This window comes from Neolamprologus brichardi, chromosome 22 (assembly GCF_056152115.1).
Source record: "Neolamprologus brichardi isolate AB-2024 chromosome 22, ASM5615211v1, whole genome shotgun sequence".
In the NCBI taxonomy this organism is placed as follows: domain Eukaryota; kingdom Metazoa; phylum Chordata; class Actinopteri; order Cichliformes; family Cichlidae; genus Neolamprologus; species Neolamprologus brichardi.
This window is the reverse complement of record NC_142124.1, coordinates 25,391,924-25,414,077: the sequence shown is the minus strand read 5'-3', so window position 1 is coordinate 25,414,077 and position 22,154 is coordinate 25,391,924. Positions and strand designations below refer to the sequence as shown.

The 22,154-nt window shown below is 39.5% G+C and overlaps 1 protein-coding gene across 6 annotated transcripts in view; it reads right to left on the bottom strand.

Annotated features, from left to right (window-relative positions):
• Window positions 1–21,067, bottom strand: part of LOC102794632 (receptor-type tyrosine-protein phosphatase U-like) — a 257,206-nt gene extending 236,139 nt beyond the window's left edge. For all 6 annotated transcript variants that reach the window (XM_087835513.1, XM_087835515.1, XM_087835514.1 and 3 more), the window contains exon 1: window positions 20,773–21,067. In XM_087835513.1, coding sequence (XP_087691639.1) covers window positions 20,773–20,842 — 70 coding nt within the window. In that variant the 5' untranslated portion in view covers window positions 20,843–21,067. The remainder of the gene's footprint in view (window positions 1–20,772) is intronic.
• Between the last annotated feature and the right edge of the window lie 1,087 nt (window positions 21,068–22,154).

The window sequence follows — 22,154 nt, the reverse complement described above, 5'->3', positions numbered from 1 at the left end:
CAAAACAGAGTTAACTTCTTTTCTCAGCAGTATCCACGGTAACCGACTCAGTGAACTAGACTGGCAACAGTTTCTCTACGACTCCTCCTCTCCTGCCACTAACTTCCTCATTTATTCAGTTACATTTTTACAAACACTGAAATGCCAGTTAAATATTGGTTTCCTATTTTTTGTACTTTACATGGGAAAGATGGAGATTATATAACAGACATGAAATGAGCTCAGAATAAAACCTATATTCTCCATCTTTCTTACTCTGTGATTCTGTGGACAGTGATGCATCTGACAGCCTGTCAGCTAAAAGCTACACTGCAAACAGTTACTAGATATCACAGTTTAAATAAAGACAAAAATTATTTTAATTACTATTTAAATAAAAATGATCTTTGTGGAGCTTTAGACACAGAACACAGTGACCAATCAGCTGTCGTGCTGTAATTAATCACACAGATGAAAGAATGTCTGTCACAGTTGACATTTTGCAGATGTTTGAGTGAAGATGAGTAAAAAAATCCCTGCTATGGCTGTAAGAGAGCACGTATCAGTAAAGGCTGAGATTAATCAGATTAAAATGTTTAAAGTGGAATATTAAAGCAGAGTTTTTCTGTAAATGTCATTAAGGATTTTTATTCAGTAATGGCAGTAATAACCTCGATAAAAAATAAGATTGTTACATTCCACATCATTAGATTACATTTTAAGTGAATAATTATTCAAGCAATGAAATGATCATAAACTGTAGCAAAAACACATTTTATTTAATAAAAAACTCTCTTGAGGGCAGATCCGCTCCGGGTTTATTGCTGTCTGGGTGACTGATATCACGGGTCCATCGGTAAACTGTGTCTGATCTCTACAATTTCATCTTCAGCTCATGTTGCCTACATGTTGTTCCTGTCAGGTTACAGCTGAATACTTAACCTCCTAAGACCCGAAATCTTTCGTGGCATGCATTTTTAATTTTTCTTTGCTATTTGGGCTGATTGGGACCTAAAGAATGTAAAAACAAAGAATTACCAGATTTTTTTTTTTTACCTCATTTTTGTTTTTTGAGAAAAATGAGATCCACATATGAGGACATTTGTTTCAACTTTTGATAGAACAGTGGCAGTATGATGTCCTCGTAAGTGGATATCAGGCCCTTGTAGAGAAAAATGAAGTATTTCGGTCTAGACGTCCCAAAACGTGATGTCCACATATGTGGACGCCAGGTCCTAGGAGGTTAAATATGAAAATAGCTTCGTCTATTAAAAATTCAAGTTGAGTAAATGATGACAGGAGACTCTCACAGCCGTGACTCTTGGTTTGGAGTTTTCTGTTTATTATTACTTTTGGATTTTCTGAAGTGATACATGTTCAAGTTTGGAGGGAGGGGGGGCGGGGGAGGGGGGTGTTGCTGCCTTTTTGTATTTTGCTTATTATCTGAAGTCCTTCAGACTGCGGCTGCTTTTCACTACAGCAGCCGTAATGCTCTGACAATCCATCAAGCTGTGCAGCTTACCAAAGTTGTACTAAAACATTTTTTAACAGATTTCTGCACGCAGAAATCGGTTCGAGGTCAGTAAGCACAACCAGAATTCATACATAAGGCACACTCTCGATTTTTGAGAAAATTAAAGGATTTTTAGTGTGGAAAATACGTTATACAGAAGAAAAGAATATATCGTGATATATATCGTTACTGCACATGCTTCAAATTATATCGCGATATGAATTTTAGGCCATATCGCCCAGCCCTATGATTAGCCAGTATTTAGTTTCCTGGTTAGGTCTTGTCCTCATGCGTTTACAAGTCTTGTTTATTTTATAAAGGTTCTTTATGGTGGTTTTACTACTCCTATCCCCTTTAGTTTGGTTTATTTTCCTTTTTTGTGTTTCCATTCAGTTTCTGTATTGACTTGTCTTTCCAGGTTTCCCTGTGTCAGGTTAATCCTTGTTTCTGCCGTTCCTGTTTTATTTGGTAATGGTTGTTCTCTGTGTTTTGTGTCGAGTTTACTTCCCCGTCTCATTATGTCTGTTGTCTCCAGCCATCCCATCTGTTTTCTCCCTCCATGTTATAATGTGAGTGTGTATATTGTCTTGGCCTCCCCTTGTTCATTGTCCCACATAACTGTTTGAACTTTGTGTTCTCCTGCTCCCAGTTTACCTGTTTATGCACTTCCTGGTCATTTCTAGCATATTGGAATTCCTCGATCAGTTCCCTGTTTGTTCCTGCTCACACAGACATTATTAAAAACAATTATATATTTTCTATCAAAATGTGTTCAGCCTGTGATGATGGCAGGGTGGCACAGCTAATTAAAATGACTCATCTTCCCCCGCTCCTTTATTTCCACACTAAATATCATGGCCAGCAGTGAGACATGCTCATATTCCTCGGTCCACTGGATTAAAATGGAGGCTCTGGTCCTTATTTGCCACAATGAATCCTGGTGTCAGAGCTTTTCTTTCCCTTCTTTTATTCTGATCACTTCACTAACAGGAATTTCAATCACAGGCACCCAAATTTTCCATCTTACTCTGTTTATGGCAAAAATATGAAACAGTGTTTTAAATTAACTGAAGACTTAATAACACAAAAGTCCCCCTGTTGTTGACTAGTAGCACTAGAGTAGCACTGTCAGCAGCCTTAGCATAGTTATACCAACCTGAACCTTTTTTTTTTTTTTACTTTTTCATAAATAAGAAATTGTAAATATTATTTTTTGATTCTTCTTTTGAATTACTCTTAGTTTCTGAAGCCAAAATAATAATAAAAGTGTCATAAAGAGTTAGTGGAAGTGGTAGGGAAGAGTTTCTGGATTTGTTCTAAGGGAACAAAGCAGAATCAATCTGTTAGAGAAAGTGCTCACCTGACTCACTACAAGTTGAGGAGCTGAACCCAACGCTACGCACAGAGCAGACCACTGCAAAGCACACTGCATTTGCCCTAACAGACTGATAGAAAAGCTCCAAGATTTTTGCACACAACGTCCTCTCGACTTCCTTAGAAAACAAAGCCTGCTTATCCCTTTCTTAGATACAGCCTGTGTGTTGTCTTCCTGTTCAGCCTCCTGTCAATGTGGGGACCCGGCTGTCTGTACTATTCCAAGATAGACACGGGCCATGTTATTCTGAAGTCCATGACCATCCCTTTAGTCTTACTTACATTCAGAAACAGAATATTTTCCCCAGACCACTCAACAATATCACACTTTAGTTTTCCCGTCCTTCTACCCAAACACAGCAGAATTGTTTATGTAGGTGTCAGGATCACAGGCTATACTGAAATTCTCAGGTGTACCAGGTGAGCAGGAATAGGGACAGAACAGTCAACAAAGACAGAGCACTGCCCAATCTCACAAAAACAAGAAAGCAAAACAAAGACAATTGGCTGCTGTTTATCAATCAATCAATCAAAATTTATTTATATAGCACATTTAAAAACAACAGTTTTGATCAAAGTGCTTCACAAATTAAAAAAAAAATAAGACAAATACAACGCAAGACGAGACAAACCAAATGATAATCAAACTATCTTACATCAAAGCCAGAGTAAAAAGATGGGTCTTTAAACGAGATTTAAAAGACTGAACAGTCTCAGAAGAGCGAATGGCAATAGGGAGGTTGTTCCACAGTCTAGGAGCTACAGTAGCAAAGGCACGGTCGCCTCTGGTTTTCAACCTAGACTTAGGTTGCATTAAGAGCATCTGGTTAGAAGATCTTAGTGCTTTTATAGGATTATACAAATGAAGAAGTTCTGTTAAATAGCTAGGGGCAGTGTTATTTAAGACTTTATAAGTGAATAAAAGAATTTTAAAATTTTATTTTATGCCTTTCATATAAAACTAAAAACTAAATGTTGTATAAACTGCTGGATTTTGCACGTTTAGTTGATGCCAGCTTTGGTTCAGCAAAGCTGTGATGGGAATTTCTTCCTCGTTTTACACTGATCTTGACAGATTAGTTGTAAGCAATAGCTGAAACATTAGTTAAAGCTGAGTTCCTAGACTATTTGGCAGCATTGAAAGTAGCTTTACTGCTGAGCAGTAGTAGCATTAGGTAACATATATTTGTTGGAGCAGTAGCAATGGTGTTAATGCTTTGTGTCAGCAGTAATAAAGCAAATTAGTGCAATTAAGTCATTAGCAGCAGCAGCAGCGTTGCAATAACTATTACTAAAAGCACGTATTCCTTCTGCTTGTCAATAGTAGTAATAGTCACAGTGCACATATGTAGCAGGAGTAGTAATAGACTTTGTATTTAGGCCAATGCCTAAAAAGTGAAAAGTGAGAAATTTTTTATTGTGTGACATGTCGAAAGGACACATTTTAAGCATGTCTATCCTCATTTGTTCCTGAGAGGGCAGTATTGTTGCAGGCCATTCTCACATCTGTGCTACATTAAGCAGTCCAGTAGGTGAGCTATTCAAACATGCCTCTAACCTAGTTGAATACAAACAAATCAACAGAATTAGACAGGGGACTTAAGTAAGGATTTGCATGCTGGTCTACCCATGTAAAGCACAAACTTGATGTCTGCAATACTAACCCAAACCAAACCCAACACCATCAATTCTGTGCCCAGCCAACCAGCCACATTAAACCTTCTATTAGTGATTCGACTTAAGGCTCTAATTTCTTCGCCTTCACAGATTCACCCTGCCTTGTACTGTAATCCCTCTCCAGCGGATTTTTAATTAAACACAGACGACACATGTGGGTCAAAGACAGCTGCCAGGCAAGGACATAGAGGCAAAAGGAGACTTGTACCTGTGTCAAAGTAAACAGAGCTCATCAGCCAAAATGTATGCCTTTCTCTTTAAACGGGCTAAAAATGAGACGTCACTTCTGACAGGAGTCCTGATCTGCACCCTCGGTTAATTGTTCCACCCTCCCAAAACACACTCGTGCCTTCATACGCAATCACTTTTTAAGTCAACTGTTACCATCCTTGACCACAACCTCTGAAAGTAGTTAGCGCTATAAAACAATCTCAGGAAAAGTGAGGGACTCTCCATTTCCTCTTCCTCCCCAGTTCTCACCTTCTGTCACTATGATTGGCAGCTTTAATTAACAATCTAGTGTCCTCGCCGAAAGTGGGTGACAGAGTTTGGGGAGGGGGGGGATGAAAATATGAAAACAATGCATAGCCTACTTTTGTGTGCATATAATTAGAGATGTCTGGGGCTTGCTGTAGAACCCAGTGGGCGTGGTACAGACTCAAGCAGGAGCAAATTATGTCCAAATCATCTCTTAGGAATGACAATGAACAATGAACATGTCACACATTGTTCTACTTAAGTGTCCCTCCACTCAGCTAACCACACGGGGGTCTCTGTAGCTCTTCCCTGCACTTCAGCAACAAGTTAAAATAGTAGAGACCAGGGCACATGGTATGTAAAGAATTGTAAAAACATTTTTTTTTTAAATTGAAAAGATAATTTTTTTCTGGTAGCTGTATCTGAACAATCTACTAATCTCCTGCTTCAAGGCTAAAGCAAAGCTTTTTCCATGTATAACACAGCTTGATACAACAGTAAAGCACCAAGCTTTATTTACTAGCTCTGTGACTGCACAAACATTACTATCTTGAACTACACAGAACGTAACTTAGGGTAACGTCCCGTACAGCTTTTAAGAAAAAACATGGCCAGCTTCTATATCAGTGAGTTTCATTTTGGAAAAAGGACCCTGATAGTATGTGAATACTTTTGACATAAATCATCAGTTTGAGCAACATATTAGCTTCCCACCTTAAAGAATTAACTGTGGTTAACCTTTTCTTTGTTCTTTAAATTAAGAAAAAATGTGTTTACCTTAAAGGGATTTACTCAAAGCTGAAGTTAGGATTTGGAATTGAAGCTGAATGGACCAGTAACAATCTGTCCTAAATGAGCGAGTCATCTTCAAAAGACCCATATCAGCTAAACTTTACGAGTAACCTATTTCCTACACAGAGCCGGTGCTCCACTCTTGGCAGAGATTCTTCTTTAGTTTCATAATACATTAACACTAGCACAGAACTTCCACGTGAAACAGAAAAAAAATCACCCAGTGAAGCTTTTTGAAGGCAAGCGTTCTGCTATTCTCATCACTTTTCTAGGTCAGCATACAGGATGCTGTGTTTAAAGCAACTCACAAACAACATATGTCAACTGTTGCCTTATGCAAGGGCAAACAAAGTAGATCTGGTTTTAATGTCTACTCAGGTCATCCCTGAATTATCCCTCTAGTGTCTGGGCCAGCACTATCATCCTCAAATGCCCTATTATTATTGCGTATGGGCTCAGTGACCCCAGCTACAGAGCCATCTGCTCAGAGTCTACTGATGCTCAGATTAGGGGTGTAGGCCAGAGGAGGGTAAGGGGACACACATGTTTAGTTGCTGAGATGCCTCTTCTAGGCGCTGCTCTGTTAGATCAGGTGGTAGGAAGATGAAAGCTAATACGCAAAGTTTTGACACAGACAGGAATCCAACCACCAGCTGATTTCCATGCTGTTTTCCCCCATACAGCTTCTACCATTCTATCAATACCCCCTTCCTGTACTCCACACGCTCCTGTCCTTTCCCACTTCCTTCACTTCACTGTCTGGCTCATTTTCCACCTCCTCCACCTGAGATGCAGTACCAACACTTGACGGCCTTGCTTACTGAATCGATGATTCGGGGCCTCCTGGAACGGCAAGCTTATAAAACCCACAACACTGCACTCTGTGTGCTGGCGGCGAAACATCCTCATAAAACAGAATGAGGATTTTAGAGGTATATGCCTCCAATCATCCTTGGCTTTAGTAACACGTTCTTCTGTGAATGTAAAGATGCTTTAGCCTGCTCATTTCCATGCAGTGCATGAATGTAATCCTTTATGTTTATCTCTCTGAGTTCGGAGGCCACGGGGGGCTGCAGCCCACTGTACTTGCTACTGATGCATACGCCATTTGAAAGGCACACGCAGCAGATGCTGGCCCAGGTGCAATTGTTTCTTATAACTGCCAAACCTTGCTGTTGCCGGAATCTTTGCCAAGGTGTCCCAAAGTGTCAGAGGGACAATAGAAACAAAAGACCCAGAATTTTTAAAGAAATATGCATGCCAAGTTATTTATCATGGAGTTAGAAGTAGGACAGATGGATTGGGAGACGAGAAGGCCAAGATGCATTAATATTGCCAGGTTCACAGGGCTGATTATCAGTGGGAACGCCTACACTGGAAGTGTTTATTCCTTTCTCTTTGAAACTTGTTTATCCAGGAAAATTCAGCTTTGTCACACATCACGCTGAAAACTCAGACTGAACTACTACTTTTGAAAGTACTACTGAAACCGACCTCAGTAATATGCATCAAGCATCTTGGCCAGTTCATGATCCACAATTTCATTTCAAAAACATTATAAACTGACTGTTTTCTCTGCCACGCACACTGCGAGTCATATATTACTTGACCGCACACGCAACAGGCGACTTGAAATTCATATTGCAGCCATGAATGCTTCCCACGTAGAGATTTAGACACTTTGAGACTCTGGTCTCATAACATGACATACAAACTAGCAGCCATGTAGGAGCTGTGCAGAAAAGTCTGGTTTTATGAAGCATGTGAGGCGTACCTGGATTTGAATGGTAAAGTATTACCTTGACCTGCACTTTGAGGGTCTCACGCTTCATGTGCAACAAGAGGAAAGATGTATGGAAAACAGCAACAATGAGACACAACGTGGCAACGCTAAAGCTTTACTGACAGAGAAGGAAATAAGAAGCTGGTGACCAAGACGTCCCGCAGTGATAGCAGGTGCACAGGTGCTGCTGCTCATACTGCATAACCTCCCATGCTGTGCACAGGAACCCTGACAGGGGTGAGCAGGCATTGCCACAATGCCCTTGTTTGCTTCAGTGAGGGGCATGTTCTATTATTTATTTAATAATTTGACTTTTTTTTCCTTACAAGTTTCCTTTCAACTTTTAATATCTCTCATGTGCCACAGGGACACTGGGAGGCCCACCAGTTTGATAACTTTAAATGCTTACTTTTTAAAGTGTAATATCTACAGCTACCTTGGGACCTTGCTCCATATCGGTGATTTTCTTTTTTCTTTTTTCTTTTTGCTATCTTACAAAAAGTGAGGGGTAAGATATAAGAAGAAGTGAGTTTGTGGTTTGGCAGTTAATCTAACTTGAGTTTATCAGCGATGTGGTTTACTACATTAACGACACGGAGGACTAAACATGTGAGCCCGAGAGGGAAAACTCTGGGAGATAAGGAGCTGGAGGAGAAGGTAGCCGAGCTGAAAAGAAATAGCTTTTGGTATCATGTGGTTATTTTTCTCCAGAAGCTTCAGAAAGGAAAGGAAGCATGAGGAATGCCATTCCTGCAGTTTGCCCTCAGATGTCATTTCAATCTAAAGTGACATTTGCTGATAGCACCGACGCAAAATCATCCCGCAGCCGAACTCTGACCCCGTCTGCTGAATCTGCTGTTCGGTCATCTCGCGCTGCAGCGGTAACCGAGCGACAGTTTCCACTCTGCTGCCAGCACCACCGCTGGCATCGACCTGTCATCAGACTTGACAGTTCCAACCAGAGGTTTCATGGCCGGGGAATAGCTTGGACAATTGGTTCAGCCGCAGAGAGTAAACACACTGTCAGCTAGGCAGAACAAGTGACAGAGGAATATTCATAAAGATTATTCATGGCTGGCTGTCAGCAGCGGTGACAAATCTGGGAGGTAATGGCAGCAGCAGCCAAATCTGACGGAGAGCAGGACTGGACTAAATGGACAGGCAGCCATCACTGCAGAACAGTCATGCTCCTGCATATCTCTTCTCTGTGCGCACCTCATCCCTAATACATGTGCCCAGTCGTAGCAACAACTGCATCATCAGTCTCAACTGCCATTCCTAACAAGTTGGCCCCGTCTGTGTGCTGAGAGCAAATGCTTCCAGAACCAGGGGGTAAATTATCCTTGAAAGGAAAAGAAATCCTCCCTCAAATACTCCACAATGTTATCACCATCAATCTGTGATGGTGAGAGCATTCTAGGGTTGAAATTTTGACGAAGTGCTCTAATTTACTTTTCTGCTATACCCACTTTCCCTCAAATTTGTTTTTTACTTCCTCTTTGTTGGGCTGGGTATTGCTTGGAATTCTGGGACGAATATCAAAGTTTAAAGCTGAAATTTTAAAAAAACAAAACAACTGTGCTCTTGTTTGTAATTTTCATCCAGGTCTGTTGAGTAGATTGATGTGCTTTAAAACCTATGCTCACCTCTATAATATCATAATATGTACATTTTTTACTTTAAAGAATGTTCTCTCAAGTTTTGACATTCAACAGACAAGAAATATTATAACTGGCCTATAAAAAAAAGAATAATTATAAAGTTAATTAAAATCTTTTTTTTCTTGAAAATATATGGCTATGGCTACTTCTTAATTTTTTTTGCGTTTTTTATTGAGTCAATCGTCATCTGTACCTTTTATAATTTAGATTTTTTTTTAGAGCTCCACCAATTGCAAGATTCTTGGGTGATTCCAATTTACAATTATTTAAGTGTGACGGATGTTTTCCGAGTTTTTTTTCTGACAGCGTTTAAAAACAAAACTGAACTTTTCTTCAATGCTATAATTTCATTTTCAGAACAAAATAAATAACATTACAATTTGTTACTACAGCGAGTTACAGGATCTTCTTTTACTTAACCGAAAAAGTTCTCTAGTACTGGAAAGATGTCAAAATAATAACCTGAAAATTGGCACCCACCCATCACTGGGCTGGCTGTTGCTCAGGCCAGCCCAGTGATGAGCAAGAACTTCAACTTCATTCAATATCAAGCAGTGTGTCTGCAAACGTTTTGATTATACTTAACTTGCATGGCCCAATTCTATTGTGTATCACAAAAGCAATAATATAACAAAGCCTCACCATCAAGGGATACCCAACAGTGTTTAAAAGGTTTCAAGTGTTCGAGGCTCACTCCGTCACTTTTGACGGGGTAAGTGTCGCTGCCTGGCGTGATATTTCCTTTCTGAAGGCTGTTTGAGGAATTAAGAGACACTTTTGCTGACATAAAATGTAGTCAAGTTTTCAGAGACAGATATTGTTGTCAGTGCAATTGCTGCACCGTGATCTGGTAAGCTGCCTCTGCAACTGCTTTCAAACCATCAGTGCCACACGCTCAATGCTTAGTGGACAATTTGAGACATGATCTGTGGCAAACAACGAGCTCTCAGCCTCTCAGGAGAAAAGAGAGGTTGGAGGAGTGCAGAGAAATTATCCTCAGTGCTCGGAACTTCCCAAAATTTGGCAAAGAAACAAACAGACGTCTATCATCTGAAGGTAAGAAAGTCAGGATGCTTTACGCTTCTTGGCTTTTGTTGCCCCAGGCAACAGTTCCGTCTCCTGAGACTCTATAATTGTACAATTAACATCACTTTACATACCTGTGACACACAACAGCCTCCAATATCGAAATTCCACCCACAGATGCGGTGTTATGCTATGCCGATTTATTATCTTCAACGTTTTACTGATTTCACAAAACATTTCATCTAGCGCATCATTATATAGATGTCGAAATAAAAGGCAGAACTGTGTATGCAGTAAAATGAGTCACTGAGGAAAAACTGAGCAAAGGCAATCAGAAACCCAGCAGCTTCCTTTGAAGTCATCTAAAGTGAACTCCAATGCAGGCATTCATTACTGACGTAGAAAAGTAAGCAAATTAACTTTAGCGTCTAAACATATTTAGAGATCAGCTTGACAGACAGCATGGTGCCTGCTGGCATTCCTCCATCTGCTCAATAATGATTTGTTGTAGATGGGGAAAAAAGTCAACACAATTTTAACACCTGGAGAGTCGAAGTTAGCCTCGTATCTCTCCACAATGATGCTTCACAGGTCCAGTCCAAGGCCGGCTGGTAGCAGTATCAGCTTCAATAATAATGTGCTGGAGTTACCGGCATGAGCCAGCTTATTGTAGGTTGTTGTTTTAAGGGTTTCTGCAACAGCCAATAATATTTCCATAGTCTACATACCACCAATGAACCATATTTAACAAAAACAATACCCTGTGTTGTGAAATGTACTTAAAAGTGTGTTTGAAAATCTACCAGGTTACTGTACAGATTCATTACTAGCAAAAGCAGTTGCCCATTACATTGACATAAAATAACCCTGCCTGATTATATTTTTTTTAAAAAGCTAGGTTGATATGAGACTGCACTGGTAGTTCTCTGTAATAAATAAAGGCAAACATAATTCTAGCATTTTTATGCTCATTTTTTGGAGATTAGCATTAAGAATTTCAAGTGTGTATTTTCAGTAAAAACTAAAGCCTACTTAACCCTATAATGCCCTTTGTATCATGTTTGATACATGAGTTTCTAAGACCTCTATCTCATCAACATGATCAATACTTGCCATAATTGCAAAATGTTATGGACAAAACTCTATATTTTGTCTATAATTGACACTGTTGTTAACAAAAAGTTCCCAATGTATCAAATGTGATACAAAAAATATATAATAAATATATAATAAAAATATATCATACACAACATGATATAGCAAAAAAAATGTGGATTTTGTTATAAGGGTAAATAAACATCTCAGTTCCAAAAAAATCCGAATTTTCTGGCTATAGTAAATTAAATGTCAATTGCAGCTCTGCCACATCACATGTCCACAACACAGATATAGGACTTACACTAGGACTTAGCACACACAACAACAAGACAAGCCCAGACTATTATTATTATTATTATTATTATTATTATTATTATTATTATCCATCCATTCACTCTTTTCAGGGTCGCGGGGGGTGCTGGAGCCTGTCATAGGGCAAGAGGCAGGGTACACCCTGGACAGGTCGCCAGTCTGTCGCAGGGCTAACATACAGAGACAGACAACCATTTGCGCTCACATTCACTCGCACATTCATATTCATCATTTATTACAATTCTGCAAACTTTTATGATTTTACCAGCTTTTCTAATATGGACCTCACATTCTTGTTAACACTCCATGGCACAAATACTGTTCCCTTTAGGCTCTGTGTATGTGTGTGTGTATCAATATTTCTCCCATTTTAAAGTATTACTCCTCCATAATTGTATTTCTGTTTTACTACAACTTTTACTACAACTTAGTACTTCTGCTCAATCATAGTATTTCTGCTAAATCATAGTATTTTTGCCAAATCCTGGTTTTTGTGCCAAATCATAACATTTGTGTTATGTTATAGTATTACTACTAAGTGGAGGAATTTCTGTCATGTTACAGTATATGTGCTGATTACAGTATTTCTGCTAAATCATAGTATTTCTACTATATTATATTTTTCTTTCTAAATATAGCATTTCTGCTATATAATTGTATTTCTGCTATGTTATAATATTTGTGCTAAACCAGAGTATTTGTGCTAAAACATAGTATTAATTTAAAATTACAATATTCATAGTTCATCACAGTGTCTCTGGTAAATCACAGTATTTCTGCTATGTTGTACTATTTTTCTAAATCATAGTGTTTCTGTAATGTTTAAGTATTTTTGGCTAAATATATTCTTTCTGTTATCTTATACTATTTCTCCTAAATTCTTGTATATTTGAGAAGTTATCATGTTTCTGGTAAGTTACAATATTTCTGCCAAGTTCTGCTATGCTATTGTATTTCTGCCAAGTATTATGTTTCCTCTAAGATATTGCAGTTCTGCTAAGTTATTACTTTTTAGCAAAGTTCCTTTGCTTCTGCAAAGTTTTTACAATTTCTGCAACTTTTCAGCTTTTTCAGCTAGTTTTTGCAGACAGCTTCAGCTTTAAAGCATCCACACTGCATTTTCGCAGGAAATGCAAATTTTTCTAGTTAAAATAGTTTTGGGTTCAAACCACAGACAGTATAAAAAGGCAACTATTGCCAGCATGATGTCACCTGATTGTGAAGTCCTATTATGAAAGCTTAAACTAGCATTTTCACCATTGCAATCTGGGTGTCCTAAAAGTGGACATGATGAGTACAGGGGACTGACTGTGACATAGTATGGACACCCCACACTGATTGTCAAGCTTGACTTGTGATTGATAGCTACATAGCCAATGCACTACCCCTGGATAATCCTTCTCTCTGAGTCTAATGATGACCATCATTCCAAAAGGAACTTTGCGTGACCAGAAAGCAGCAACTGAGACCAAAAGTACAGCAGGAAAGTTTTTACTGTGTGTACAGAGAAAGGGAGCAGGTGGACATTTTCCCACAGACTTCAACCTGGAGTTCACCAGTTAGGAATTAAAAGAATTCCAGAACAATTTTTCCAAACTTGAAAGGTAAATCCATTTTCCATGTATTTTTGCTAGAGAGTGAAAACATTTTTTTTAACTTAAAAAAACAACAACAAAATTTAGGACAGTAGAAAAAACTTGTTATTTAAAAAATTGCTAAACAACAGGGCTGGGAAACATGAAATTTGTTTTAACAATGCTAAATTAATTGCATGGGAATCAACACTGGATGTAGAGCAGGGCGATATGACCAAAAATATTTATCACGATATGCATTTGAAAATTTGCAATAACGATATAACTGACACTAGACAAAATACTTTACAACTCCACAACTTTATTAGTGCAAAAAAAAAAATCAATGTATTTACACTTAAACAAGCAGCTTTTTTATGTGCATTAAAGTTATATAAAAATTTAACAAGTGCAAATGCAAATTCCTTGCTGACAGTTTAACCAAAAGGCATTTCCAGTGGAAATTGGCTGACATATCCTCAGCATAACCATGTATAATATCCACAAAACTTAAGAGGTTATACACACACAATACGGTAATATTATGTTGAAGCACAGTACATATCACTCCGCGAAGCTCCTGCCTACGATAGCCGTAATGCTCCGTCAATCCATCAAGTCGTACTAAAGCATTTGACAGATTTTTGAGCGCCATGTACGACATAAAATCATTTCGAGGTCAGTAAACACAACCAGAATTCATACATAAGGCACACGGGATTATAAGGGGCACTGTCGATTTTCAGAAAAATCAAAGGATTGATTTTAAGTGTGCCGTATTTTCCAAACAACACGGTAATAACGACGGCCCACTAGCATGCTCTACCAAAAATAGTGCTTTGTTGTGTATCTGACGGACAAAAGCTAAGTTCCACACCACTGAAGTTGCAGCATTTTTACAAACGAATTCTGGTTCATCTGTTTCCTTCAACGATCCGCTTTCGCCCTTCTCATTCTCCGTCGCCGCCATGCTTTTTCCGCCATGTGCGTATGAAAACAAAGGCACTGCGCATGCGCGTTTTACCCATATTCTATCGCCATATTTCATTTTCTTATCGTTGCCCAACATTATACCTGTATTACCATGAACGGTATGATATGGCCTAGCCCTAGTTGGATTTAGATTCATCTGCATAGTGAGTCTGCAGCAATTCTGCCAACTAATAGCAATTCTAATGAATTGGAGGGTGATGTGAACACTTTATCCAACTTAGTTAATATGTTAACAGCTCAAACATTCACCAAGAGTACTCCGGTGTTAAAACAGAAAGCAAAGTGGCAAAAGACTAAAATACTGTATACAACTGATGACTACTGAAGATACATCATACTGAAAGATAGATGGAGCACAAGAACCCGGAGTTCAACCGAGACGGGCACAATGAAGTTTGTTGACGGCGAAACTGCATTTCATCAACTCCAATTCCATAGAGAAAATTGCCTTCAGTACCACAGCGGCAGGCCTGACTTCTCCCTTCATGATAAGAGGAAATCATTTTGAGATAAACTGAAGTAATCATGCTGCAGTTATATATGTATAAAAAACCACTGAAGTTTGTGAACTCTGTCTGCCATTCGCAGGTCTGAGAACTTCCAAAAAGCCCATGAAGTCTTCACACTGTGATGATTAAAACTAAAATTTTAATTTGGTGAAACACCTTTACAAGTTTGCTTTCGCCACGCTGCCAATGAAAGTCTGAGAGACGAACAGAATGAGTGACAACTAACAGCCAAGGCAATTAAAATTTCTCAAAAGCCATCAAAGTGGAGGATTGCACTGACTTCCACCTCATTCAGGGCTCCTTAGCTAGCACTCATTTGCCTGTCAGCCTGCTACTGACTGTCTGAATATGTCTACACATTTGATGCTTGACCTATCCATTTGAATGGAAAAGAAGCCCTCGTGTGTTCAGTAATATTTATCCCAGTTAATGCTATAGTGCTCATCAGAAAGGTTAAGAGTGAAACATTGGCTGTGCTTTATCATTTCAAATTGATCTTTTTTGCCATTTTATCCATTTTATTCAGCCAAACACATAATTAAAGCCAAACTATCTAACGGTCATAACTGAAATTTTTGCTCTTTCAAGGCTTCTAAATGTCCAGTAGAATATGCGGATAGGTTACTAAATCTACACCCTACATTCATTGGGTTTTTCTTCTTCAGTTTGAAACAGCACTTGCTCTTTTGTCATCTCATTATTGCAAGCTGCAATTATGCTGTACTCATTTTCTTTAAAAACGTGCAGCTATTATGGAATTCACAATTTTTATATTAAAAAATCTTTTGTTATTTCCCCCAGTAAAAAAACACATCTCATTATTGCTTTTTGTGTGAACACACACGCCATTTTCTCTATTTACAGCCCTCACATTTGCCCCAGGAGAGCTGTGTGTGTGTGTGTTGGACTATTTTAGCACTGAGCTGGATCCACGCCACTACACACCAAGAACTCTCCTCTTTACATCCTCCCAACAGACCATGAAAGCGCACCTTCTCGTGTCAGCGCTCACTTTCGTTGCGATCTTTTCCAGCTTACTTCCTCCAATATCAGAATCCTTGGAGCCGCATGTCAGCGCTGCTCAGTGTCGGAGCTCACTCACGTGGTTTCGTTTCAAGATTAAATTACATTCTTGCTTTTACTTCTCAGAGCCCCCGCTAACAGGGGGCTGGGCACCTTTAAACAACACGCCAGGTGTCACCTCAGCGATCACACGTTCTCTAGGCCAGATTTTGGAGCTGAGGTGCAAACACAGCTACACTCGGCAGAATTAGAAAGTGGGGCTGCCACTGCACCTTCTTGTGTTTTTGCTCCGATCAACATTAAAGCTGCATGACACAACTTCTTGGCAGCCTCAAAAGGCAGCAAAAGGGATATGTTAAAACTTCAGTACCTGCAAATCCGACAACAAACTGCCAGGCTCAGTCTTTGATGATTTATTCCAAGAGCTGTGTGGGGAACCTTAAGTACCAACCAAAAGTGTTCTTAGCATCACATAACTACAATTGGCAAAAGTTTGCAGTGACAGCTTGGTCAGATGAATGACAAACGAACTCTGTAAAACACAACTCGAATCATTTTCCTTCCACCTTAAAGGATTTTCTCGAAGAATTTTTCCTCGTGTGAATCTACTGTAGGTTGCAAAGCCTAGTTGTGAATATCAAGGGAGCATAAATAGAAGCAATCTGATTTATATGTAAATCTCAATGTGTACCCACAAGTGGTAACCGTGATGATGCATTACAGTCCTATTTCCAAACGTTAAAGCATTAGTGTCTTAGCAACTCATAGGCAGCCTGTCACGCAGACACCTAATCTTTAGGTCACTGTTGTCACTGAGAGATTAAGTTGCTGACCCCAAACTATAACGGCTCTTAACTTGAATCCAGCTGGGGAATTAATTCACAGTCTTTCATTCCCCTCAAGTCTTAAGCATAAAATACATTTCAAAATGAAAAGGCATGTTACCAAGTTCGCTTTACTTCTGCTTGCATTTCATTCAGTTCAAATTAGCTTTCTACCTCAATATACTTACAATATTAGAAAGAAAATTCAACAATCACATGGCCCACTATGAGCAAGCACTTGGTGACAGTTGGCGGAACAACTCCCTTTTAAGAGGAAGAAACCTCTATCAGGACCGAGCTCAGGGAGGGGCGGCCATCTGCCACGACTAGTTGGGGATGAAGGGAAAGAGAAGAAAGCAAAGAAAGACGGGACAAAAACGGCAAACTGTGGAAGAGAGAGTCTGCATTTAAGAATTCCTAATGATTAAATGCAGTAGTGGTGTATAAACACACAGAGAGCAAAAAGAGATGAGGGAAAAATGAATGCTCAGTGTATCATGGCAAGTCCCCCAGCAGCCTAAGCCTATTGCAGCATAACTAACGTCAGGGTCACCTGATCCAGCCGTAACCATACGCTTTATCAAAAGGAAAGTTTTAAGCCCCATCTTGAAAGCAGAGACAGAGTCTGTCTCCTGAATATAAACTTGGAGCTGTTTCCAGAGTAGAGGGCCCTGACACCTGTTCTACTTTTGAAAACTCTAGGAACCAAAAGTAAGCCTGCAGTCTGACTCTGAAGCCCTCTTTTAGGGTGATTAGATACTATGAGGTTGTTAAGTTATGACAGAGCCTGATTATTCAAGATTTTCTACTTAAGGATAAAGATTTTTACGGAGCCCCGCAGGGGACATGGGAGAAAAAAAAAATTAAGACGGACTTTTGCAAAAGTTTTTGCGAGATCTCGCAAAACAAACTCGGGATCTCGCAAAAGTTTTAGCCGCATTCTTCGGAGGCCGCCAGCTCGAAGCCGACCGGGAGGTCGAGGCACAATGTGCCGGGAAAGCGGTGTTCCACCCGGCTGTAGTAGGTCTCGACCTCCCGTTAGCTTCGAGCTAGTGGGTGTCAGATCTCCGAAAACGTCGTAGCACTTTTGCAAATATGTGATGTCTTGTAAACCGAGCAGGTATCTGACGTTTACACAACTACATTCACGCCTCAAAATATCTTAAAAGTGTATTTTGTGACCCAGAAAGAGTAATATTATAACTAAGTAGCTGCCGCCATTGTTGGAATTCAACTTTTGCGAGATCTCGCAAAACTTTTGCGAGATCCCGAGTTTGTTTTGCCAAATCTCGCAAAAGTCCGTCTTAATTTTTTTTTCCTCCCATGTCCCCTGCGGGGCTCCATAGATTTTAAAGCCAATGAGGATAAGAAGCTAATATGGAAAAAAATGGTCTCTCAAGCCAGTCTCAGTCTAACTGTTCAGCATCACTCTGACACGTGATGTTGGTAATTTTTGATTTATTGCACGAATGAATGAAAACAGTCCAACATATTTTTTTAATGAGCACATTGAAGGACATATCTTGGACAAAAATGACTTCTGAATTCTTCACAGTGTTACTGGAGGCCAGCAGTACAGTAACCGTAGTTTAGTGTGAATCTAGAATTGGAAAAGTAGAGGTCATCCAGGTCTTTATGTCTTTATTACTTTTCTGCAGTTTAACTAATTGGTGCAGTTATCTGGCTTCATGGATACATAAAGATGTGTTTCATCTGCACTGCAATGAAAATGTATGCAGTGTTTTCTAATAATATTGTTGACAACTTTAAACAACATGTAGAGGTCTTTATTTCTGATGCTATTCAACATGCTAAGGTTACTGCTACTGTGATTTTTGTATCAATAGAAAAAAACAGCAAAATTTGCAACAATCATTTGATTATCTGATCCAAAGATAACTAATCAGTGAATATCATGGGTGGTGAGCTGTCTTTAGCAGTGAAACAACATGAGCAGTATCTCAAGTTATGATGCAGTAGTGCAAAATGCTTTGACCACGATGATGCAAAATGCTTTAACGAGGTTATAAACACATGGGAAAAAATGTTGGCAAGTAATGATAAGATTTAAAATTCCAGCACCCAATCAGAAGGTCTAAGAGTGCATGAGAATGACTTAAACAAGGGACATCAAGGATTTGCAAACAATCTGGACAGAAGCAAGAAGTAGGTACTCTTTCTGATATACATCCATATATAGATATTCAAAATATTGGATTTTTAAAAAAAGATTTATCCGCATTTGGTGATGGCATTCCAAATACGAACGTTGTCGACAGAGAATCTGCTCAGTGCCCTCTGGTGGACAAACCACTACTCACAACGTATAACTTTTTACATTTTTCATGTATCAACTGTTATTAAAGCCGATAGATCTGCAAATAACTGATATTGTTCTATATATGGGTCCAATCATCTTTGGGGTTTGGAAGTGAACTGACATTTGAAGAAAATGTCTTGAGCTTTAGAAAATCACGTTCATTTTTTGCAATTTTATGACAAAGTCACACCATATAAATTCACAAATTCATCTATACTGCATTGCAGTTTTGCAATGACAGCGTTCTCTGACGGATATACTTAAAAGAGAAGCAGCAGGTGAAAATGCACTTAGCAGAATATGATTTAAATGTGAATTTACACACTTTTTCACTCCTACTGTGTGACAACAGCCTTCAGTCTGTCACAGAAAGGGCCGAGGTCCACCGCAATGACCCAAGACATATGCAATTAGAACTAGCTTTGACTTTCTCCATGGAAATCAGTGTCTATTCTTGGTGATATGAATAAAAAAGAATGTGAATCAGTGATGTTGAAATATTTTGTCTGCTATTTCATGCGAGATCAAAAGACAGGTGGCTTGTTACAATAAATCTTGCCCACAGAATCCACTCGGTCCTAGAGAGCAGGGAGTGGCTCGGTGCACGGCTGTTCAGCAACTGGCTCTGGTGATCGTGTAACTGATACCTACGTACCAAAGTATTTATATCGCACTGCCAACATTCACACAAGCTGAAAAGCATTTGAGAAAAGTCAACTTGCACTTTCACATGAGACAAACTTGATAAGGGGCTGACTGGGGGCTGTTTTATTTTTCCTCTTTCTAATCGTATTCCACAAAATTCTTTAAAAGATAACGTCCCACGGCCTTTAGGAGTCTTCACACACTACTTCAGCCATTTAAGTGTTAAACTAGCCACAGGCAAAATGAGAAGGATTTGAACTCACAGCTCAGACGGGCTCTGTGGTTTTCAGGTAATATAGCTTCAAAATGTGTTTTCCTCTCTGAGAATACTTCAAAACTGTCTATCAAGAGTTTGACTGATCCACACAGAGAATATCTGGACCAGCTGTCAGTGCGGTTATTCCGAGCACAAACACTGACATTACTAATTCATCTCCATGGTTGCTGCTTTGTAGCAGCAGGCAACACACTCCAAAACAGCTCTGAGGGATGACTGTGTTACAAAGTGAACAAATCACCCGATGCATCCGCAACATAATCATGCAAGATGTTCCATCAGAGCTATTAACACACAAGAAAGTTAAACATCTGCAATATAAGATCCAATGAGGGATGACTTATTACTGAGAGGAGATTCACCTTCTGTGAGACATTGGTTTAGAAAAAAAAACACCTAATGAAGCCTGAACAACTGGAAAAATAGCAGTAAACGTCAAACGCAGGCAGACACTGCTGAATCCTCTTTTTTCGAGCTTTTTGACTTTTTATATCTGATCTTGAAAACCGGGAACATCATCTGAACCCCCCCCCCACACACACACACACATACACACATACACACACACAACACTGAGTACTGTCATAAAATGATGCTGTGAGGATGCAGGCAATGTCACGTTTAATGTCCAGTGAAATATTAACGTGCCACTGTTTGCACAAAGGAGAAAGTTCACAGCACCGAAAGCGAGACGGGAGCGCGTTTAAACAGTTGAACGCGCACTCAGAGGCAACTTTTTTTTTAGTTAGGGAACCACAGTCGGAGCAGAAGACAATTTGACTTCAGCATAAATCTGTAAATTGCAGGGACATGGCGGTTTTAACCCCTCACAGTCAACTTTAAGACTGTAACTCTTGCCTTCGGACTATGCCTCGCCATCCCCAAACTAAGTATTTCTCTTTTCTCTTCTTTTACCTGTTGGTCCCTCCATGCTATCTGCGTAGATCCTGATGGCCAGCATCAGTAGCAATGCTGCTGAATACATGTTGGCAGAAGAAGTAAAGTCCAGCTCGTCACAAGAAGCAAATCCTAGAGGAAACTCCAGCAGCAGGAGCAACAACAGCGGCAGGACTGGAGAGAAGTTGCGCGCTCAGCTCCATTCATCGCCGCCTGCACTGATCCCTCCACATCCCGCACAGGGAGCATCTGATTTCAAGCTAAAGCGTTCAAAAGAGACCCCCTTTCCTGTAACGGCTCCGCGACTTCTTTTTTTTTCTGTGTGCACTGTGAGCAAGCGGGACGCAGGAATGCGGGTCTGCGGCGCCTCCATGTGGCGAGGAAGGGGAGCTCACGGTCGGAGAGCCACACGAAGCCAAGCGCTTGGTTTTAATTGCGCGGAGGCAGTCAGTTTCTTCAAGAATCACGTTTAACTCAATAAAAGAATGCAAAAATAAGGAGATAAGCCATGAAGAAAACAAAGAAAATAAAGTCATAATGTTTATATATATATTTATTATAAAAGGCAGAATTCATTAATTCCATCATAATTCCAGATGATGAAATGATAAGATAAATATTAGAAATATCAGATTTAAAAGTCAAAGTCATGAGCTAGTGTAATGAAAATAAACTTCAATTTTCGATTAAATCTGAATTCTGAATAAGAAAATTTTCAGGCAATGGAAAATGATTATTTGAGATTAAAAAGTGAAATGAAATCTGAAGCTACAATGGCCATTTAGTCAAACAGGAGAGAACAGCTGGTCATGGGATAGCTCAGTATGAGTCAGGTTTGTCCAGGTGCAGGTGTCCAAGTTTAAAAATATAAAAAGAGTTTATACATAAGTTATTATAGAAATGTTTAAAATATTAAATAATAATTCCAGCTCTTACTGCAGTTTTGAATATGACTTTCTTTTCTTTTGTAAAGAAAAAGCATAGCCTCCAAAGTTTGTGGGGGTGAGCTGTATCAGCACAATATTAAACATACATTTCAGGGGGATATTTTTCCTCGGTCTTCCCTTTAAGTGCATTTTTGGCTTCCAAGCAGCTTTATTTCAGCTTGGCCCTTGCTCTCCATTATTATGCTAAAAAGCAACAGATTAAATTCTGACTCACTTGTGGTGAGATATTTAAGCACTAACACCTTGCCAAAGGCTGCCTGAGCACTGTCTGCTCTCTGCGGTTATATATGTTATATTATATTGTGCATTAATATGATGTGGAAGTAGCTGTTCTCTCTGTCAATATCTAGCATGCTGCTTTGTGGCAGCAGGGTGGCGATGTGATGAAGTGAGAGTGTGTTGTACCTGGACAGCTTGGTTTCAAGCCGCCGATGAAAAGCCGATGGCAAAGTC